General features: G+C 40.6%; 1 protein-coding gene across 4 annotated transcripts in view; it reads left to right on the forward strand.

Moving 5' to 3' along the window:
• The window catches only part of LOC125904188 (collagen alpha-1(XIV) chain-like), a 332,522-nt gene that overhangs the window by 36,256 nt on the left and 276,508 nt on the right, over positions 1–19,758 (forward strand). For all 4 annotated transcript variants that reach the window (XM_049601434.1, XM_049601435.1, XM_049601436.1 and 1 more), the window contains exon 6: positions 1,722–1,805. In XM_049601434.1, coding sequence (XP_049457391.1) covers positions 1,722–1,805 — 84 coding nt within the window. The remainder of the gene's footprint in view (positions 1–1,721; positions 1,806–19,758) is intronic.

The following is a 19,758-nucleotide window of genomic DNA, read 5'->3' on the forward strand; positions in this document are numbered from 1 at the left end:
TAGTTGCCCACATGTTTATGATATTGAATTTATGATTACAATTTTTAATAGTATAAGTAGCATTGTTAACATTGTGCGACATTACAGAGAAATACAAAACCGTACTAAAGAACCTTCATTAATATAGGCCTATACTTTATCTACCCGTGCACGTCACACACTGAGCGAGCCGCCTGTTAATGATGCTGTATGCAAAGCAGTAATGATTGTGCTAAGTTGCTAATGGGCATGTAGCTACTTCCATGTTTCAGATGATATGTCATGTTTGTAGTCTGAAGATGAGTTTACATATCACCTTGGGTTCGTCCTTCACCTTCTCAAAATGATCCCACACTTTGGATTTCCTGCCTGACATGTTATTAACTAGCCTGTGGAATAACCACAGGTACCAGCCCTGGAAATTAGGGACCTACGCATCCTTAATCACCTAGAAAACGGTGAGGTTTGGGCACTGGGTGCTAATCTTGTGCCTTTTCTGTGCCAGCTTTCAAGAGTGCAGGGGCAGGTTGCATCTGTATTGTATAGCCTATTTACTTGAAATCCTGAGGGCAGAGCTGATCTTCTTCCAGACGCTGTTTATAAGTGTGTAGGCCTGTCGACTGTGGGACAGATGCTAACACTCTTGGCAGCCCTGCACTAAAATGACCAACTTTTCTGTAGGCTATATATCAGAATATTTACAGAAGAAGGGAAAGATATCTGTCAGCTGTGACTGGTTTGTAACGTGACTCCTGTCTGACTGTTGAGCGTGGCCTCTTCCTGTGTCTGTCCTTTCAAATTAAATTCCCACATGGTCCAGTCATATAGATTTTGATTTATATAGACAAGGCGCAGCTCCTGATAGAGTTTCACATTTTTTTGTTTATTTTTTTCCCTGTGACTAAGCGACCAATGAAATCTTGCTCACTACTCGACTATTAGGGTGCAGCTCTGTTTTGAACTGTAAGCCATGTCTCCGAAGGAAAACTTTCAGTTTGTCTGTTTTATCTAATAAGCTAAAGTTTTCAGTCTGTTCATCTCACTTTAGCCATTTTTGCAGCAGCAGCAGCAGCATCAACTAAATGTACCTAGTGGACTAATAAAGCAATTGATTGTATTGCTGTAGTAGGCTACCTAAAGTTTAATTTGTATTTGTAATGTTAATAATTTATGTAATAAAAAAAAGATATGTGGCACTGTGTGACAATAAGATATTACCACTCAAAAATATTGCGATACTATGCTGTATCTATTTTTTCCTCCACCCCTAATATAGGCTAATATTACTGATGCCTGTAGGCTACAGGTTGGTACGCCTGTATATCATAAATCTATAAATTTAAATATTCTAAACTCGGGAAAACAGGGCAAACTGGTTAAATTGCTCTTGGGAAGTCAGTGCTTCCATTTCTAGAAGAAAAGTTTCTCCTCTTGACCGTATTACACCTCTTTATGTCGTAAACTCTAGTGGCAAGGTCTCTAAACCCAGAATATATTGGGGTGAGATTTGTAAATGAAGATTGTTTTCAGTTGCCATATTAATGACACCTGATCATTTCTACGCTGTGATTGGACAGATAAAACCATTTCATGAATCATATGCAGACCCTATCATAAGGTGATTTCTGCGCTTGGATCTGCACTGGTTTGTACATTTGATTGATAAATGAGGGCCACTGTGTTTCTCTGTTTTCCCACCATTCATTAATGCAGATACTTGCATTGTGTGTTGTTTGTTCCAGCTCAACAATCGGCCGTTGAGATGGTTCAGTCTCAGAGGAGACACGACAGCGGTGTCACCGAGGAGAACAACGAGATAACAGAAGGTAAGATCCTCAGCAGGCAAACAGAAAGCAGACCAGGTGAACAAAAACACCGACATGGGAAGGACTGGTGCATCTGTCAGCATGAGTCTCTGGACGTCTGGATTCAAGACCTCTTCTATGTAACAAGAGCAGAGGAAAATTTTTGTAAAGGAGAAATGCCGTGTCAGGAAGATTGTCATTCTTAAAGAGCAACTACAAAAGGGAAAGTAAGAAAAGTGTCCTGTAACCAAGAACAAGTTTTTTTACAAATTGGAGAAGACTGCTGTACAGACTCTCTGTTCTCAGCTCATTTCTCCAGAATGCAGACAGCTTCTATTTTTGTGAGGATTGCTTCCACACTGACACATAAAGCTATCATTTTTAGCACCATGACCTTTTTCAGACAGATTTTGACTGAGGAAAATAACGCAACACAAACAGGTAAGTAGAAGCTGAAGAGGCCGCAGAGTTTGTCACGGACGGCTGCATTCACTGCAGGTGTGGAACGAGTTTGATTCACAGCATAAATCAAAGACGGTTTGTCCTGTTCTCTCTGTCTCTTTTTGGAGAAACAGCCATTTTGTGATTTTTTTTTTACTGACCTCACTCCTTCAAAGACGGAAGAAGACCTGTGAATGTAATATTTCTGCAACCACCCAGCGATTACCATCGGCCCCATTCCAGAGAAAATGGAGGTGAAGGAAATGAGACAGTTTGAAAAAGAGAATTCAAGCAAGAGACTGCAACAATCAGGAAATGAATCAAGAGACAAGTGCAGTAAACAAGCCTATTATAATCTTGAAAGTGATTGTAAGGCCCACATGCTGAGGTGCACAATCAGACACTGCAAGGAAAAAAACAGGAAACAAGGACAGGAGCAGGTGAGCCTTCATCTCTGAACTGTGTGTGTCTCTTTAATATTGCAAACCACAGAAGCACTGGACTGCACTGGCAATCACAGTTTAGATTTATATCTTCACAAAATATCTCAAAGCTTTACAAAATGTTACATTTCAGTGTTTTGGTTTTGTACCATAACAGTGTTAATACAAGTTTTTGGACTGTGTATGTGTGTCTGGTGTGTTGCTGTGCTGTGTTGAAAGGTCTTTCCCATGTTTTGTTGCCCTGTGAATGTTTGTAGGAGTGGACAAAATATTGGAAACACTTCTGAATAGCAGCTTAAATCATATTTTCAGTTGCGTTTCTCTCTGTATGAAAACCAGAATCATTTTGTTGAAAATATCCAACTGCATAAACACAGTTAGTTTACCTGTCTGTGTTTTGTTGACAGAAACCTGATGTTGTGCCGTTGTTCCTTTGCAGCTTTTGAAAATGTGATGTGTCCCTTTGTGTGAGTGGTGTTGTGTTTTGAAGCCTTGAGATGGAGGAATGGTGTTAATGATGGTGCAGATGGGACTTCTGGCAGACGGTTAGCCGCCGCCTCAAACCCAAATTACAGCTTCTGCTCTGAAAATCGTCACAACGGGATAAATACTTGGCAGTTCAAAAAAAATATATGTTTTTTTTCTGGTTTCCAAATCTCCTTATTGGTGTATCTCAATCAGCCATACTACATTTATTTTCTTTACCTGTTTGTAGTCACGTTTCTGTCGCAGCATGTTTAGATCCTTTTGAAAGAATTTTACCTTTCAGTTTCAGTTTTCTATCTCTTTGTTCAGAATGAGAAAAAAAATACTCAAACTTGAGTTTTCTGCTCACTGCAAATCTCATTTCACTTCATCGCCTCATCACTTTCCGTGCAATTACAGCCTGACTCCTTTAAATGGGGATTTTATTCTCTCTCTCTCAGCACCAGACCTTGCCAGGAGAGCTTTGGTGATTGGTTTTTCCTTTCTTTTTTTTCACCCAGACGGCAGAAACTTTACAAACCTGTCAGGAATTTTTCACTGCCTGTAGCTGAAATTACTTAGCCTATGCTAAGTTACCTCTGAAGTCCTGGGGTCAATTTAATCTTGTCCGAAGTTTTATGCAATTAGCAATTTTCTCACATGTTAACCGAGCCGTGTAACCAGTGTTGGAGTGTGGCAGCATCAGCCTTGAGATTAGATAACACTTTATTGCTCTTATGGGGGAATTAAGGGGTTGCAACAGCAGATGTAAGAGGATTAAAGATGTTTTTTAGTTGTCAACAGGTGCAAGAGTGGCCCTGGAGAGCTTTGGACACAAAGCTTGGCATTTTGAGATGACATTCACTGCATCATGACAATTTGGGGAAAAAAAGCCTGAAGAAGATGCAACAGAATCAAAAGTTCTACATTATTCAGCTTTTATGATTAAAGGTCCAGTGTGTAGAATTTGATGGCATCCGAGGTTGTAGAACTGAAGCCTCTCCCGTGTGCCAAGCTTGTAGGAGAACTATGGAAGCCGATGCAAAAACACGAATGGCCAAATTTATAGCCAGTGTTTGGTTTGTCTGTTCTGGGCTATTGTAGAAACAACATGGCGGACTCTGTAGAAGAGGACCCGCTTTGTATGTAAATAAAATTCATTGTAAGGTAAGAAAAATGCAACAACTCTTATTTTCAGGAGAATAAAAACTAATGAAAACACTGGTTATGATTAGCCTGTAATACACCATGTCTGCCAAAAAATGCCCCCAAGTCCTATACATTGGACCTTTATGAGGCCGGGAGCAAAGTCCAGCTCTCATGATGTTTAGTTTTTTGCTCCCTTGTTCCATTATTTCCAGTTAGCCTATACCTTGGGCCATCACAAGTTGATAACCAGCCCCTACAACACAGGGCTGTTTGGTCTCAGTGGGCCCAAAACCCCTCTTTTGGGACATGCTTCTGGTGTAATGATGTAAATACAAATATTAAGGCACTACAATGACATAAATAGTCACACAAGTGGGGTGTCGGTAGCGTAGTGGATTGTGCCGGCGCCCCATGTTGACAAATTCTCAAAAATTATATATATATATATATATATATATATATATATATATATTATTACTGCTCCACTTGTACATAGAAAACCTCCAATTTCATAAGCTTCAATTTGAGCCCAAGTACAAATGTACAAATGTAAACAGACTACAGGTGCCAAAAACTGCAGTTTCTCGAATGACCACTTGAGGCTGGCTCCAAAAGCAAGACGATCCCCGTAGACCCCCATGTTAAAATGCCCAACTTTACAGCAGAAATAAACATTTTTACATCCTGGTACAAAAAACAGTTTTTATCTCTATAGTTAATCTCTCAGTTCATGACAACTGTATGGGGGATGAATTTTTATGTAACTCACCCTTAAAGTTCATGCATAAATAAGGGCGTGGACACTTTGAGTGACAGGTGGGTGCCGTTGGATGACAAGTTGCGACCACAGCAAAAGTGCTAGCTAGGTATCATTACCATGGTGTAATCCTAAATTTACATAGGTGTAGCTGTTGCTATTTCAGTGTGTTTTTGTTTTTTTAAAGTTGATTGTTAATTACTTGCCTAAAAACGTCTTGTTCAGTGTTTGGTTGTACTGAAAGGCCCTCTAAGTAGTCGAATGTTCGATTTTTACAGTAAGTGCATTTTTCCTTAATGATTTTCATATGTTTTTTTTGCTAGCCAAAAAAAAATAGCATTAGCATTATCACAGGTAACCATAGCTGCAAATGCACCGTGCTAATCAAGATGGCAACTAGCATTAGGATTAGCTCCACCCTGTAGTCCAAGTACGGTCACTTCTGGCTACAAAAATCCAAGAAGGCGACGATGGACAAAATGCCAAACTTGAGGCTTCAAAATGGGTCTACAAACCAATAGGTGACTTTGCATGGCCACATTATTTTATACAGACCAAATGTATTTGCCAAAAAAAAAAAAAAAAAAATCATGAGCCTGCGGATTCCTCTGGTTTACAGGCGGATTTTTTTTTTTTTTGTGGTTCAGTATCACTGTATTATTCCTTAGGATGTGTTACGTAGATTAACGGCTGACTGGGTGCCAGTTCAAATGCTGGATGGATTTTAGTGTTTCTTTAATAAAGACAGCCAATCAGAAACAAGACTAGTAATGATGCATTTTTTGGAACTTGTTTGCAGTGGTGTTGAAAAAGGAAAAGAGTTTTGAGTTTAATAGCTTGAACACTAACAAAATGTAATTAGACGAAAGTGTTCATCCTCTCTTGATTCCTTCATTATAAGTGCAAAAATAGAAGGACATTTAGATTCCTATAATATGGGACCTTTTGAAATATAATTGATTAGCAGAATGGAGGACAGCTGCTTTCACATAAATACTTTACTGATGTTCACAATGTTCAAGTGAAGCTTTTACAAATGTGACATATCTGATGTCGGCCATTTCTCTGTGAGAGCACTCATGGTGAGACAGATGTTTTAAAATGGGTGCTAGACTTCACCGTCTGTGTTTGCACTCGCTGCACAAGACGAGTCAAAGCAGGGAGTGCGGTGGCAGACCGGAGTGAGGGAGGAGACGAGCTGCGAGTCCAAATAGATCTGATCCAAAATGCTGAGATAATTACAGCTAGGACTTCCATAAAAGTCCTTTTTCTGACTCATTACTGCTTGTTGGGTGTTGCAAGATTGCTACTCTCTGTCAGTCTTCTTCTGCTTCTTCCCACTGCATTTGTCACTTTATGTCAATCTTAACGGTCTAATTGTGTTTTTTACAAATATTTATTACCACAAACACAAAGCAGCATATAAAATGTACACTTTTTGGAAATGGCACTTTGAAAATCTAAAATCAAGAGGCATCAGTAACATCACACAACAGTAAGTTATTGTAGAAGTTGCATTCATGAAGATAATTGAAGAGTTTTATTTATACATAAAACAACTGAATTGAAAATAGAAGCCCGCTGCGGGCAAATGTAAACGTGTCAGGAAATGGCAATATTTGTTTTTTTCTAAGGCTACTGCACACCAACATTTTTCATCAGAAATAGGGTGCCCCAGGAATGAGTCCTAAAACCCAGAAATGAGTTAACATTTTGCCACTCCCTGTTCCCTCATCTTAAAAGTCAGTGGGTTTTTTTGAATGTGTTTTTGGTTAGATGCCTAACATAAGGTCTGTGGTTAACAAAGCTTAAGAGACCTTTATGTTTTGTTCTATATAAAATACATCAGTAAATACCCCACCAGTAAACTGTGAAGCTTTTGTGCATCATAAAAAAGGCAGTTGCTAACAAGTGGCCAATGAGACTACAGAATGTCATCGCAATGAACAGGGCTTTACAGCCTCTCTGTGGGGGGGGGTGTTGAGTCATGCTAGTTCATTCATAGCCTAACATTAGCTGTTTACTTCTGCGAATTACACTTAAAAAAAATCTTGAAAGTTGTGTACATTGCTGAAGATCATCTTGCTGAATAAAAGGTATAAGTATCATAAGCGCATATCATATTTGCCACAGAGCTTATTTTCTGCAATAACTGAAAATCCAATGGAAAATTCCCATACGCTTACTGACTGGGGAACCAGTGTGACACTAACTTCCATGTTGGCCTACAATGTTGCTCTCTGCTGTCATGCAACATTTATAAGTACCACTTTATTCTTCAACAAGGGGTTCCTGTAGTGAATCAAAAAAGTCCAAAACACTCCATATCTTAATCAGTGTGTTTTTGATTTTGTCTAGCTTTAAGAAATACATAACATCTCTGACCCAATGAGAAAAGGATGGGGGAGCGTGCTGCTTCCAATTTAGAAGGATCAAATGTCTCGCCAGGAGAGTAATGAAAGATATGACCACGTGGGCTTTATTTTTCAACATAGCACGAGATTCCTTCAAAGTTAAACCAGAAAGTGTGCAGACTGGGTTGTGGTCCAACTGCGTTTCAGACATCTCACGAAAAAAGAAAACGTCGTGCAAACAGACTAATGTTTCAACACCAGTGTGTTTTCATTGGGTCTTTGAGTTTGCTCCAGTCCCTTTCATTTCCCAGGAAGCTAATATTTATTATCATTTATTGAAGTTCCAAAATGGATAAGTGCTATATAACTCAGTTAGAGGTTAGAGTGAAACTTGTCTCCTCTCTCTGTTTCCTCCATCCTCTCTCTCGTTCTCAAGCTGTCTCCTCCACTTTACCAGAATTCCGTATAAATACAAAGAAGTCCAGCAGCAGAAGCTGTCACTGGAGGAGGCAGGCCATTAGTGGAAGAGTGAGAGCAAGGTCTGACTGGGACCAACATAGTAACAGTTGGTGATGATTGTCAAAGATCCCTTGGTGCAGCATGTCGTGTGGCCTCTGCCTAGGCTCTGGCAGCAAGAGTCACCATTTGGCTGAGAAAGTGTTCAAAATATTCAGGGGGAGTAAAAGAAGGACGGAGGGAGGCCGCGCCGCTCTGCTTCAACCCACTGCTCTATTTCCAGCGTGGTCGATGCTGTGAGAAAAGCCTTTTATGTACGTCTCGACCGCTGTAGTATCAACTCCGGTTGCTTCAAATTTTTAATAAGACGATTTTGATGAGAAACTCACCCGTGAAATCCAAGTTGTTGTTGCCTCAAAGTTTTTCCTCTTTTCCTTCTCTTACTAGCAGTTGGCAACCATTGGTAACTAGTGTAGGTACAGCCACCTAGCGGGCTGGGGTGGGAAATACACGGTGCCGCCGTGCGCTGCTGCCAATGTGTGTTGGGAGGGCAGCACTTGACGGCCACAGCGCTGCGCCGGCGGCAGTGTGTGTTGCACTAAAGGGTTGATGGTGTCATTTGCAACTCCGCTGGTCAAATCACCGGAGGCTGATTTTTAGATCGTCACAGCACATCACCTGATTCAACAGCCAATCGGCTTATAGTGAAGTCCGCTGATCAGGTAAATTAACTGCAGATGGCGTGTTCCTTTGCTGTGGCAGTTGCTCTTTCAGTACTGAACCCTCTGTTTTAGTCCTCATGGTGTGCTGGTGTTGGGCAGTGGGTCACTGCTGCTCACTGTGTGTGCTTATGCCCCGCCCACACACATTCTCATTGACTGATTACTTGACGCTGGTTATTTACATTTTTGTGGCGTATTGATTACTAATACAGTCCTGATGTTCGTTTTGTTTCTGTTATTCACCGTTTCATCACTACTACAAATGCAGCCGTAGCCAGTATCTCACTAGTACTGTCCTCATTCATATTTTAAGAAGCTACAAATTAAATTCAGCCACAAAATAGTCAGTGTGACATAAGTTGCTGTTATAGCTGATAGATGCTGCTAATTGTCATTCAGCCCAATAAGACTGACCTGTGCTGGGTTGTTTATCATTGTAGCCGAGTTTCCTCAGAGTTAACGTCTAGTTTATGTTGTTTTATCAAGCTGCACGATGCTGTCTGATGCTTTAGATATGACACCAACATAGAAGTGCTTCAGCCTGGAAACATGACATTACATTTTCCACTATATATACAGTGTGTGTGTTTGTGAGAGTCACCTGTTATATCTCCAGACTGCTCTCATTGGCCGCAGGCTGAAGGGGACGGATGGGGGAGAGAAGAGCCAACCAGTGATAAAACACTTTTTCTTTTTTTAATATGACTCCACCCCACCGCCACCATCTTTACTTGTCTTATTGAAGCCACCCCCAGCACACACACACTCACACACACACTCACAACCCCATCATCATCCCCTCCAGCTGTCTTTTTTCATCAGCTTTCTGCTTTTCTCTCTTGACTGCTATCTCTGATTTTTTCTCATTACTCTTTTCCATCTTTTTTGGCACTATTTGATTTCATTTTTCATGATCTCACTCTTCCCTTTCGTTTCTTCTGTATTAAGACAGTTATGGAATATATATATTACTGCATAGCTCACATACTTCACTTTATGTGAGCTATGTTAGGATGACTCCTCCAAAATTTCCAATTTTATCATCCCTGTCCCTTTTTCTTTTGTTGCCATGATACCTCAACTGTGAATTCAGCACCTATCTTAAGTTCACTATTGAGAAATTCCGTTCTAATATGAAGACAAACACTGAGGTTTATTTATTTGTCTGTCTCTGCTCTAGATGGAGAGTAGATTCCTGAAAGCAGTTTAGGCAACATTCGTGTGACTTTTGTTACCCTTTTTTTATGTGTCTTCTTCTTCTACCTGTTCTAATCAATACAGTGCAGACACATGTACTCTGTCTGGAGATGATGAGAATATAAATTCCAGGTCAAATTTTACGAAAGTATTGAATGTTTTTCAATTAAAGCATTAAGTTCAATTTTACTCAGTCCCCTCACGGGCGTATTAAAGCGTTGGTTATCATGATTAGACTATCTGCTGTCCTATTTTTCTCCCTTCTTCGTTTCGCTCTCAATTTTCACTTCCAGCCCTGTCTCAGCACCATTGCTGTGCCTGCCTTCCAGCTCTTTCTCTCTCTCTCTCTTTTCTTACAGCGTTACCTCTTTTTGTCGGCTTTTCCGTGCTCATAGCTGACAGTCCGCTCCTTGCCCACACTTGCTGAATACCACAGCTATAGCCTCACAGGCCTGTTCTTGGGCTGCTGCCTTGCTGCTGATCAGACCTTTAACAGCTGCCTGCCTGCCTACATGGCTGTCAATCTGAAGATTTGGCTGCTTGTTTGTCTGCCCGTGTTGTTGTGTATGTCTGCTGTTCTGCACGCTTGTCTCTGCAGGTCACCTAGGTACCCACAGGGTGCAGCTAACTCTCTTGCATGGTGGCCATGCTCCACAGTTTATGTCTTAAAGGTACGCTCCACTAAAATCCAAGTTTGGAGTATGAGATACTCACCCCTTGTAGGCTTGAAAGGCAGCTCTGATTAGTTTGAAGCTTGCTCCTGTAATTAGCTTAGATTCACAGCAGTTACAATGGATTATAATAGTGATCCAGTTTTGTGGTGTTATCAAACAGCTAAAGCAGCATATTCCCCTTCTCCATTGTTCATCCATATGTTTCAAACACTTATATTTTTTTGTCAAAATATGGCTAAATATGTAGCGGGTGTTAGCTGCTATAAAGTGGTTAGCTGTTTAAATTAGTGATTAATCTAAGCCAACACAGTACATGCCACAAAGCATCACAGCCCTTCTGATACAGGATCTTTAGGGGTTGTTCACATCAGGAATTGGGGCCCAGATCCAAGTATGGTTGAACCTTAAGTCCAGTTTGTTTCATTAAGGGGCTTCTACCGCACTTCAAGGGTGCTTCAGACCTAGAGTTGTCTTGCTTTGGTCTGAATCAGGGACTAATTTTGGTACAAAGTTAGATAATTGCCTAGAGTTGGTCCATGTTCACACGGCAGCATTTACAAGCAGATCAGATGAGATCCCTTGTGTGAGAAAGCTGCTTGCTCTTGATTGGTCAGAATTTCCATGCAGGAAAAATCCAGGAAGTAAACAAAAAATTGAAGAAGGGTACACAAGATAAACATGACACTTTCTAATGTCACAAAGGAGGGACAACTACATGTTGATTTTAGCGCTGGCCATCGTGGACTATATTGCTTGCATTTTTCACTTTAGACAAACCATACAGTTTGAAAACGAGGCGCGGCTCCAACTAGAAAACAATGTTTTGATGCATTAGGTGTACCGGATGTGCGTATTGAGGCAGTAGAGGTGGAGGCACACATTCATAATCCTCCAGGACTGTAACATGCTCATGCTTGTTTAACCCAAACAATGTGTAATACGAATGCAGTTGGTTCGGATCGAGGTTGGAACATGTTCCCACCACAAACAAACCGTGTTCGTTGGTAGCCGGACCCAGACCACCTCTTCCAAAATGTCTCAGTCTGGTTGTTTTGGAGCACACCTGAGTGTGATTGCTGTGTTCACACCATCCCAAACGAACCACACTTAGGGGGCAAACAAACTTGGTTGGGGTGTTGGTTGCTGGCCCCATTCAGGTATACAGGTTTTGCTCTGCTGCGCTGAGTTCACCATGTTGAACTTCTGATGGTTTCTGCCTGGCTCTACCCAACCAAATAGCGGTGTTAGCAACTTGTGAGGACCATAAGAAAAACTGGGCCTGGAATAAGACCTCAACCGAACTTTAGATGACTAGTTACTTGTCCAAATATGTAGAAATCTTTGGTAGTTTCAGTTATTTCTGTTGTCTTGCTGGAGTATGCAGCTACGAGCTAGCTTGAAATTCTGTCACCAGAGCACCTGCCTGACATCACAGCCATGGATTGTGGTGGCAGCAGCCACTTTTAAATATGCTTTTCCTTTTGGTGGAACACTATTGCAGGTACGCAGCTGTCAGGATGGTTACCATGTAGCTAGTCTCTATATACAGATTCTACATTCAGTGAATGTAGAGTCTGTAGGCAAACCCCGGAGATCTTGCTTCCGGAAGAAGAGCGGAAGAGCCCTGGTTTCAGGTTGTAGGCTGTTTGTAGTCCACGTGATATTGACCAATCACGTTTGAGCCTGCTGCAGTTGTTGCCAAGTTAAACGGTCCGTGCAGTGAACTAACGAGGCAGAACATAGTTGGCGTCACTACAAACTCTGAATCCATCGCAATGGTTCAGCATATTTACTTTTATAAATGGAAGTCGGAAACGGAAATTCGCCTCCTCCGCCCAAATCAAACCGGAATGCCAAAAAATCGGGGGTCTGCCCCCAGAGGTTGTATCGCCGTCTGCCGGAAGTCAGAAGCCGAATACAACCGATGGGTTCCGAGAATGCCATGTAGCTGTTTGAAAGCAGATTTAGTGTGAACACTGTGTAATGTACCCGGGGACAGTACGTTGATTAGCACGTGCATCCTGTCTTGAGCATGGTTCATGCGCTCTCAGGTATGATGCAAATAAAAGTGAAACATCAACTGTACCAGAACACAGAAGTGGACTTCTGTTTAATGTGACTAAAAGGAGTTGGTTATGAAACCCTCTCAATTTAATACTGATGCTTCTATATCAAACAGCAGCACAGCCGGCTGCAGACAGACTCAGATCAGGCTTCACTTATGCCTTTAACCTATAGTCGGAGCTCCAATGGGAGTTGAGGAGTTCCGCCCCCCTCAGCAGCAGCTTTTTCCTCTGGCCAGAAGCAAAGCTTCACCTCACTGCTCTGCTGGTCCTCGCTGATGACAGTCGCTGGGACAGCATTGTTCATCTGCGGCGCCCTTGTCTACTCTGTAGCACAACAAAAATGTTGCATTTATGATGATGCAAGTGCACTTGGTACAGAACAACATTACTCACACTAAAGCTTTGCAATGGGGGAATTGCAACCAAGGGCAGGAAATTTGAAAAATGTTACTCCTCTCTGGGGGACAAACATTAGGCTAGCATTTCTGTTTTGTTTTTGTTTTTTCTTTTGTTTTTGGCTCTCATTGGCATTTTGCAATTTTATAGTGCTGATTGGACTCTGACATTATGTGTAATCAAACTCCAGATGAGATCATGAAAGATTATTAAAAAAAAGCAGTTCAACAGCACATCTTTATCATCACTTATTCTGGCTGGAATTTAAAGTTCTGATCAAAAGCATTCTTGTGTCTAGTTTCTCTGCAGGATGAGGTCCACTCAGAGAGTAAACAAGCTCAAATCTGTCAAGGAATGAAATCTCCAAACATGCAAAGCATTTTGTGGGGAATATTTTATCTTTCAGTGTAGTGTTGATGCTTTTCAGCTTCTTAAATTACAGGAGGAACTCCGCAGACAGTGTTAAAAGTTTTGTGGCTCAGAGCACAGACAGCTGACGTGATGACTTTTGTGTCAGAGTGCTGGCTACAATGTAAAATGTACTAATGCAATATGCTTTATATTGCAGCTTTTCAGTGGCGTCTGCACCTCCTGTCTTCCTGCTCATCAGACACACTATTAGCCTGTCTAATTCTCTTGCCGTCTGTCCACCAATGTATGATGGATGTGGAGTGTAATCTGACATGAGAGCACTATAACTCATCTAATCTCTTGCTTCGCTCTCAGAGCACCCAGGTGGCATCCGCAGGTGTACCTACAGGTCGGCTCATGCACCTGTCTGTCCTCCTGTCTGTCTGTCATACCTTTCTTTATCTGTCTTTTGATCTGGTTAAACATTTATTGGTTAAATATTAAACATAGTTGTTACTGTATCCTCTATTTTAGATTAACAGTAGACAGAGATGAAATAAAACAGGCAGCACATTAAGAGTGTTTTCAAATGCAGCTTTATTCTAGTAACTGCTGTGTTTAGTTTTAATGAGGTAAAAGAGTTGAAATCATCAGGCAGATTGTCATAGGGCTTTAGCAGAATTGTGATTTATGTAATTTTGTTTTTGTTCAGCGCTTATTTACCTGCAGTCAAGTGTAGACAGATGGTTCAGGTCTTCACGTCTTTATACAGTGTGAAAAACTTTTTGTCTGAAGAAGTGTTTTTGTAAAGTCTTATTTCCGATATGAAACCAGATTATAAGTAAATCCAATCTACTGCTTTTACTAAACTTAATTATGCTTGGTGTTCCTTCATTCTTCTTTTCTTTCAGTTTTACCAGTTTGTTCAGTACGAAAAATAAGGTGTTTTTTACTTCATTTAAATTGCCCATTAATTCCATTCCAGTCATCAAAAGGTCTTAAATGTTTTCAGGTTTGCTTCCTTGAGCCGACAGATGCTGTTCTACTTTATTTGCCACCCTGTGCTCCCGTCAGCTGTTTGTGTCTTTTGAAGGCCCAGCATGGTTGTATTAATATAAATGAGACACTTTTAGCAAACAGTGAAGTTAGAGTTGTGTGGGCTTTCTAAACAGCCAGAGTTTAAAGCTGAGTGCACAAACTCACATAGCTTCCACTTAACCATACCTGTATTTGTCAGAACCTCCTGTTGACCCTTCAGGATGTATTCAAGTAGCGCAACATCTGTAATGGGATGTTCCCTCCTGATAAGTCTAATGACACACCGCAACTTTAACTCTCCTGTAACAGCCAGGACAGGTTTTTATGTTGAGGCTTGTCCCCTATTAAAATTGCAGGCGAGAGAGTTACGTCAGATCCTATATGAGGGTAAAGACAATACTTCTCTTCAGAACCAAAACTGCTTACATCTGACTCCACACAAATGACTGAAAAATAGATTTTCTGGAAGAGTGTGTTAAAAATAGGCACAAGGCCAAAGACAAAAGTAAAATATTTCATTTTAATAATGTTAATGTAAGTGTTGTGGACACATTTGAAGGACTTTTGTATTTAGAAATCAGTTTGTCATATCTAACTTTGGCATTTTATTACTTAAGTAAGAATAAAAAATGCAGTTTGTATTCTGAAAGCATAACAATCCTTGAGACTTTTTTTTAACCCTTTGAAACCTAGATTGACATCAGTTTGCTTGTGCTGCATTCAGACACCTTTCAGTAGCATTTAAACTATTAAAACGTGGGCAATGATGTGATTTTTTTCAAAAACAGGGAAAACAGGCAATGAACAACTTGGTAAGAAATATCCTGCAAGAAACTGGGAAAAGGTGATGAGAAAATTACTTAAAAATAAAAAGATAAAGAAAGGGAGAGAGAAAGTATTATTATCAAAAAGAGGAAAAATATCCAGAAAACTATATTTATTATTATTGTTATGTAGGCTATTTACAATGATGTTGTATAAAATGAATAATGTATTAATGAATATATTTCACACTTTGTTATGTTCATGTAATTTTCTTGTTACTTACAATGTTTATTTATTTTTTTAATTTGTGGGTCATTTCTTGTTAAGTTGCTCATTGCCTTCCACATGTTTTTGAAAGGAATCCAGTTTTAAAAAAGGTTAACAGATGCAGTGTGAGGTGCAACTAACGGCTCTAAACCGTGAGCCTAATAGTTAAAATGTGATTTCACAGGTACATTTGTGACATTTGCTAATTAGCAATGTTTCCATCCCAAAGTGATTCAAATCATTGGGAAATGTGCATTAAAAGAAATATGAATCCTGTGTGTTTCCATTAAATGTACGGACTTTGGTACAAACTCGCGCGAGTGTTCCACAGAACCGGAAACAAAACAAGTCTCGCATTCTTGTTCTTCTACGTTTTCTGCCGGTTGGCAACTAGCTTGTAAGTGCATTACCGCCTTCCCGACCCGGAGTGTGGATATCACCATGGAGAGAGGTGCGCTACATCAGACTTAATTCAAACATAACTGTTTCCATCCCCCGTTTGCGAATCAGCATTTTTTTGAATCAACCAAAACCCGGCTAAAGAGAGCGTATTTTAGTTTGTGCGAATCAGGGGATTTTAATTTGAATTTTGGCGTTTCCATCCAATGCGATACTTCTAGATGCACATCTAAACAGGCTGATGGAAACGTGGCTATTGGTAATATGGTTTTGAGTGAATAGCTCTCTACCTGGCCATGTGGTAAATTCACAGATGTCATAGGCTAAGTATAACTTTAATAAATTCTCTCATTTCCAAGCTTCTAAGGCCCTTTTATTATGCCTCCTTGGCATTGACAGCCGTGGCCAGAGGCAGTATGTTTTCAGGTTGTCCATCTGCCCCATTCTTGTGAACACAATATCTCAAGCTGCCTTGCGAGAGCTTCTTGGAATCTTACACACATGTCCACTTGGACTCAATGAGCTGATCAGAATGTTTTTGGCCATAACTTAAGAATACATATGCCAGTTATGACAAAATCTCACACAGATGTTGAATAGGGAAAAAGTCAAGAAGTAACAATATTTTATATCCAAAAGGTCAAAGGTCACTTTTCTGGCCATTATTCAACACTATAATTCAGAAGCTGGGGAGCTATTCGGTCAGATACTGATTTGATTTGATTTGATTTGACACTAATCCTGAGTGTCATCTTTAAACTGTGCTGATTGCATAGATTGTCTGTGCTGCCGGGGCAAAAATGTTTGTGAAGCATCCATGTTGAAGAATTTGAAGCTTCTTTGCTGCAACATCCAAATTTGAAGCATTGTGTACTGCCATGGCAATAACTTTGTGCTTCATCCTGTACCTCTGGTAGTCCACCACACCACAAGCACCACATGCTTACTGGTTTTTACGTTATTGAGCTTCAGATGATGTTGTTGCAGCATGTTACGAAGCTCTCTGTCAGTCCTCTGTACTCCTCTGTAAAAGTAGTCTGTAAGTGAGGACAGCATGTTTCTTGCTAGGAATCATTCACCGGGGTCATACGTGATGTCAATATGATGATAACTCACATATCACCAAAGAATAGAGTGCATACCTTTTCAAGAACTGCGGAGAACAGCATACAACCGCACACACACACACACACACACACACACACACACAGGTACTATCTCACAAACACCCAGATCATTTTAATTGGAGGATAGATAGACAGCGTGACTCACGCTAGTTGCCATGGTACCAGTTGTTGTGTGAAGGTCCATGGGTTTGCCAGCGGTTGTTGGGTGTTTTAGTTTTGGCTAAAGCTTGACGGACGCATCATTCCCAGATGAAAAAAGTTCAATCCTTGTACTTTGTGTAATTTAAAAAAGTTGTTAAAAACCAAGTACTACTTAAAAAACACTTGATGATTATGTAAAAATCAGATATCTGGACACTTCAAACATAGCTCCTGTCAACAGTTAATTATTTTGTTTTCATATTTTCCTCACATCATTTATTGTGTCATTGCTGCGTTGCTCAAACAAGTTACTTCAGGAAGTCACACGATATAAAAATGTGCACTTTACATTGATCTTTTTCAGCATTTTACAACCCCGCAGTTAAGTTCAGTGTCACATTTCAGGGCATCGTTTTGGCTTTGGAACAGCAGGCAGGCAGGTGTGGGCTTGCTCGTGTAACATTTCAGTTATATGACCATACAGAGCTTTGTCTATTATTATATCACACTTATATCCTGATACACTATCTTACAAGATTGGAATCCAAATCATTCAAGGCCATGGTTCAGTGATCCATTACCACACTCTGTTTGTATTTGTCTCAAGGCTGTCGGTCTGAGTTACATCACTGTCTTGTTGCGTCAGTCTACTCACCTGTGCACAGAACTGACACTGGAAAGTATGTGTATGTTCCCACATTCCTGAACCTGCTGGATGTGGAGCAGATGTCCTCATAAGGATATAAAACTGAGGTTAGGTGAAGGTGAAAGTACCCCTACACAGCAATGCTTGCCATGTTTAAAAAGTCTAATATTACTGTTAAGAGCCAGGTCAGTTCATTTCACTGCACCATGAAAGTCAACTTGCATAGACTTGAAACCCTCTGCAGCAAAGTAATCCATCACAGTTAACATTTTGTCACCTTCTCTTTTGTCAAAGTTACATAATTGTAATGTGGTAATAGAGTTATGATCAGGGACTGCTCAGAGATGCATTTCTTATGGTAAGTTCAAGTGCTTGTTGGAAACTTAGACAAACTAAAGAATCGTCAAAGGAAAGCAGCTTTTAAAGACAAGAAGTTAAATGCTGCACAGAGGGGGGATTTTAACACTTTGGGTTGGGGAACTTTTATAACTATGAAAACCAACATCACAATTTTGGCTTTTTTTGTACAAAATAGGAATTACAGTCTGGCTGGAATGGGCTCCTGGAGGAATATTATAATGAGTCACAATTACCTCAACAATGTTCATAAAGCCTTTGTTTTTCTCCACAGAGTAGGGTCTCATATCTGCGGCTATAAATGTAACGTTACCAATCACCGCTGTGATTTCTTTTGCCCTGAATCAGTTGGGAATGGCTGCTTAACTGCTGTGGGAATAACATTAGCTTGTAATGTTTGTGTTGCTCCTTGTTCTGGTCTGTTTCCACCAATTGGCCTTTCTCTAAGCCCCACCCCTTTGTGATGGTCCAACAAGCTGTCGGAGTAAGCATGGAGCCCACACTGTAACTGACTTTTTTTGGAAAAATGAAACAGTGATTCCAGAGAGAAACAGACAGAGGGGTCTACAAAATGTGTTTGAAGGATATATCCAGGATGTCAAACTGACTGAGCAGCAACAACAGGTTAAAAAGACAAAGACAGTTAGAAGCTAAAGCCGAACTATAGGCTACAGATCACAGTGTAAAAGTGATCCACCACATCACTGGTGATCACGACAGAAGACAATGAATATAAACGGAAACTTTGCCGATACTGAACCAGCTGTGTGGCATCACAGTGTGTGCAGATGAACAGTGTTTGGCTTTGCCCCTGTGCCACTGCCAGCATCCGGACCCCCGCTAGACAGGCAGGGATCTCCGCGGTTATAATCATTAAAAGCAAAAGCAGCATGTGTCTACAGTATTCAGTAGGCTATATCCTCAGTAGCTAGCTAGCTAGCCCTACACTTTTCAGGGTTCGATTTTGGTTTCGAGTATCATGAATACACGACATGCCCCAGGCACAACATTTAGCTCCAAATCCACAAAACCAGCCTGAAAATGAAGGAAATCTGAAACTGGTCTGAGCCAGCCTGATGCTGTATTGTAAATTGCAGTCTACGTCTGGGGGAAGAGACTTAGCGAAGGGTCTGTTAACACACTGCAGTGAAGTCGGTGTAAATGAGCTGACATTTTCAAAAGTATTCCCACTGATCATGTAACCAACTGTCATGTAGCAGATGCAACAAACCATTGTATTTTTTGTCCTCCCTCGCTATCGTCCTCATAATTAAAATCGAAACCAAAGTGACTCCAAACCGCAGACTTGTAGGTTATTAGAGGATCTTCTACTTCCAGTCTGGTAATGGCGTTACTAAGCATATTACGAGTGTGTCTCACTGGAGTAGAATGCTTTGTTTGGGGGTGGGAGGGGCAGACAGCATGTTGCCTGTTCTGTCATGTAGGCTGCCTTGTTGAGCGCAGTGGCACTGAGCACACTATATTAAATACAATTGAAGCTGTATATTTTACTTTCCAAATGTAATAGGATTAGTTCAAAGGATGGTTTGGTTTGTAATGCATACTGAATTAAAGGCCCCATACCAAACTGTTCAGTAGGAATACATGTATTGTCACAGGGACAAACTACAGACGCTCATCCCTGCTGACACCTTTTTCCAGGGTGTGTGAGGTCTTAGCTACTACAAACATTTTATCTAATTTCATTTATACATCTTTTAATTCATTTTTGTGAAAATGAGTGAAGCCTCTCTATGTGAAAG

The sequence above is a fragment of the Epinephelus fuscoguttatus genome, linkage group LG17 (assembly GCF_011397635.1).
Source record: "Epinephelus fuscoguttatus linkage group LG17, E.fuscoguttatus.final_Chr_v1".
In the NCBI taxonomy this organism is placed as follows: Eukaryota; Metazoa; Chordata; class Actinopteri; order Perciformes; family Serranidae; genus Epinephelus; species Epinephelus fuscoguttatus.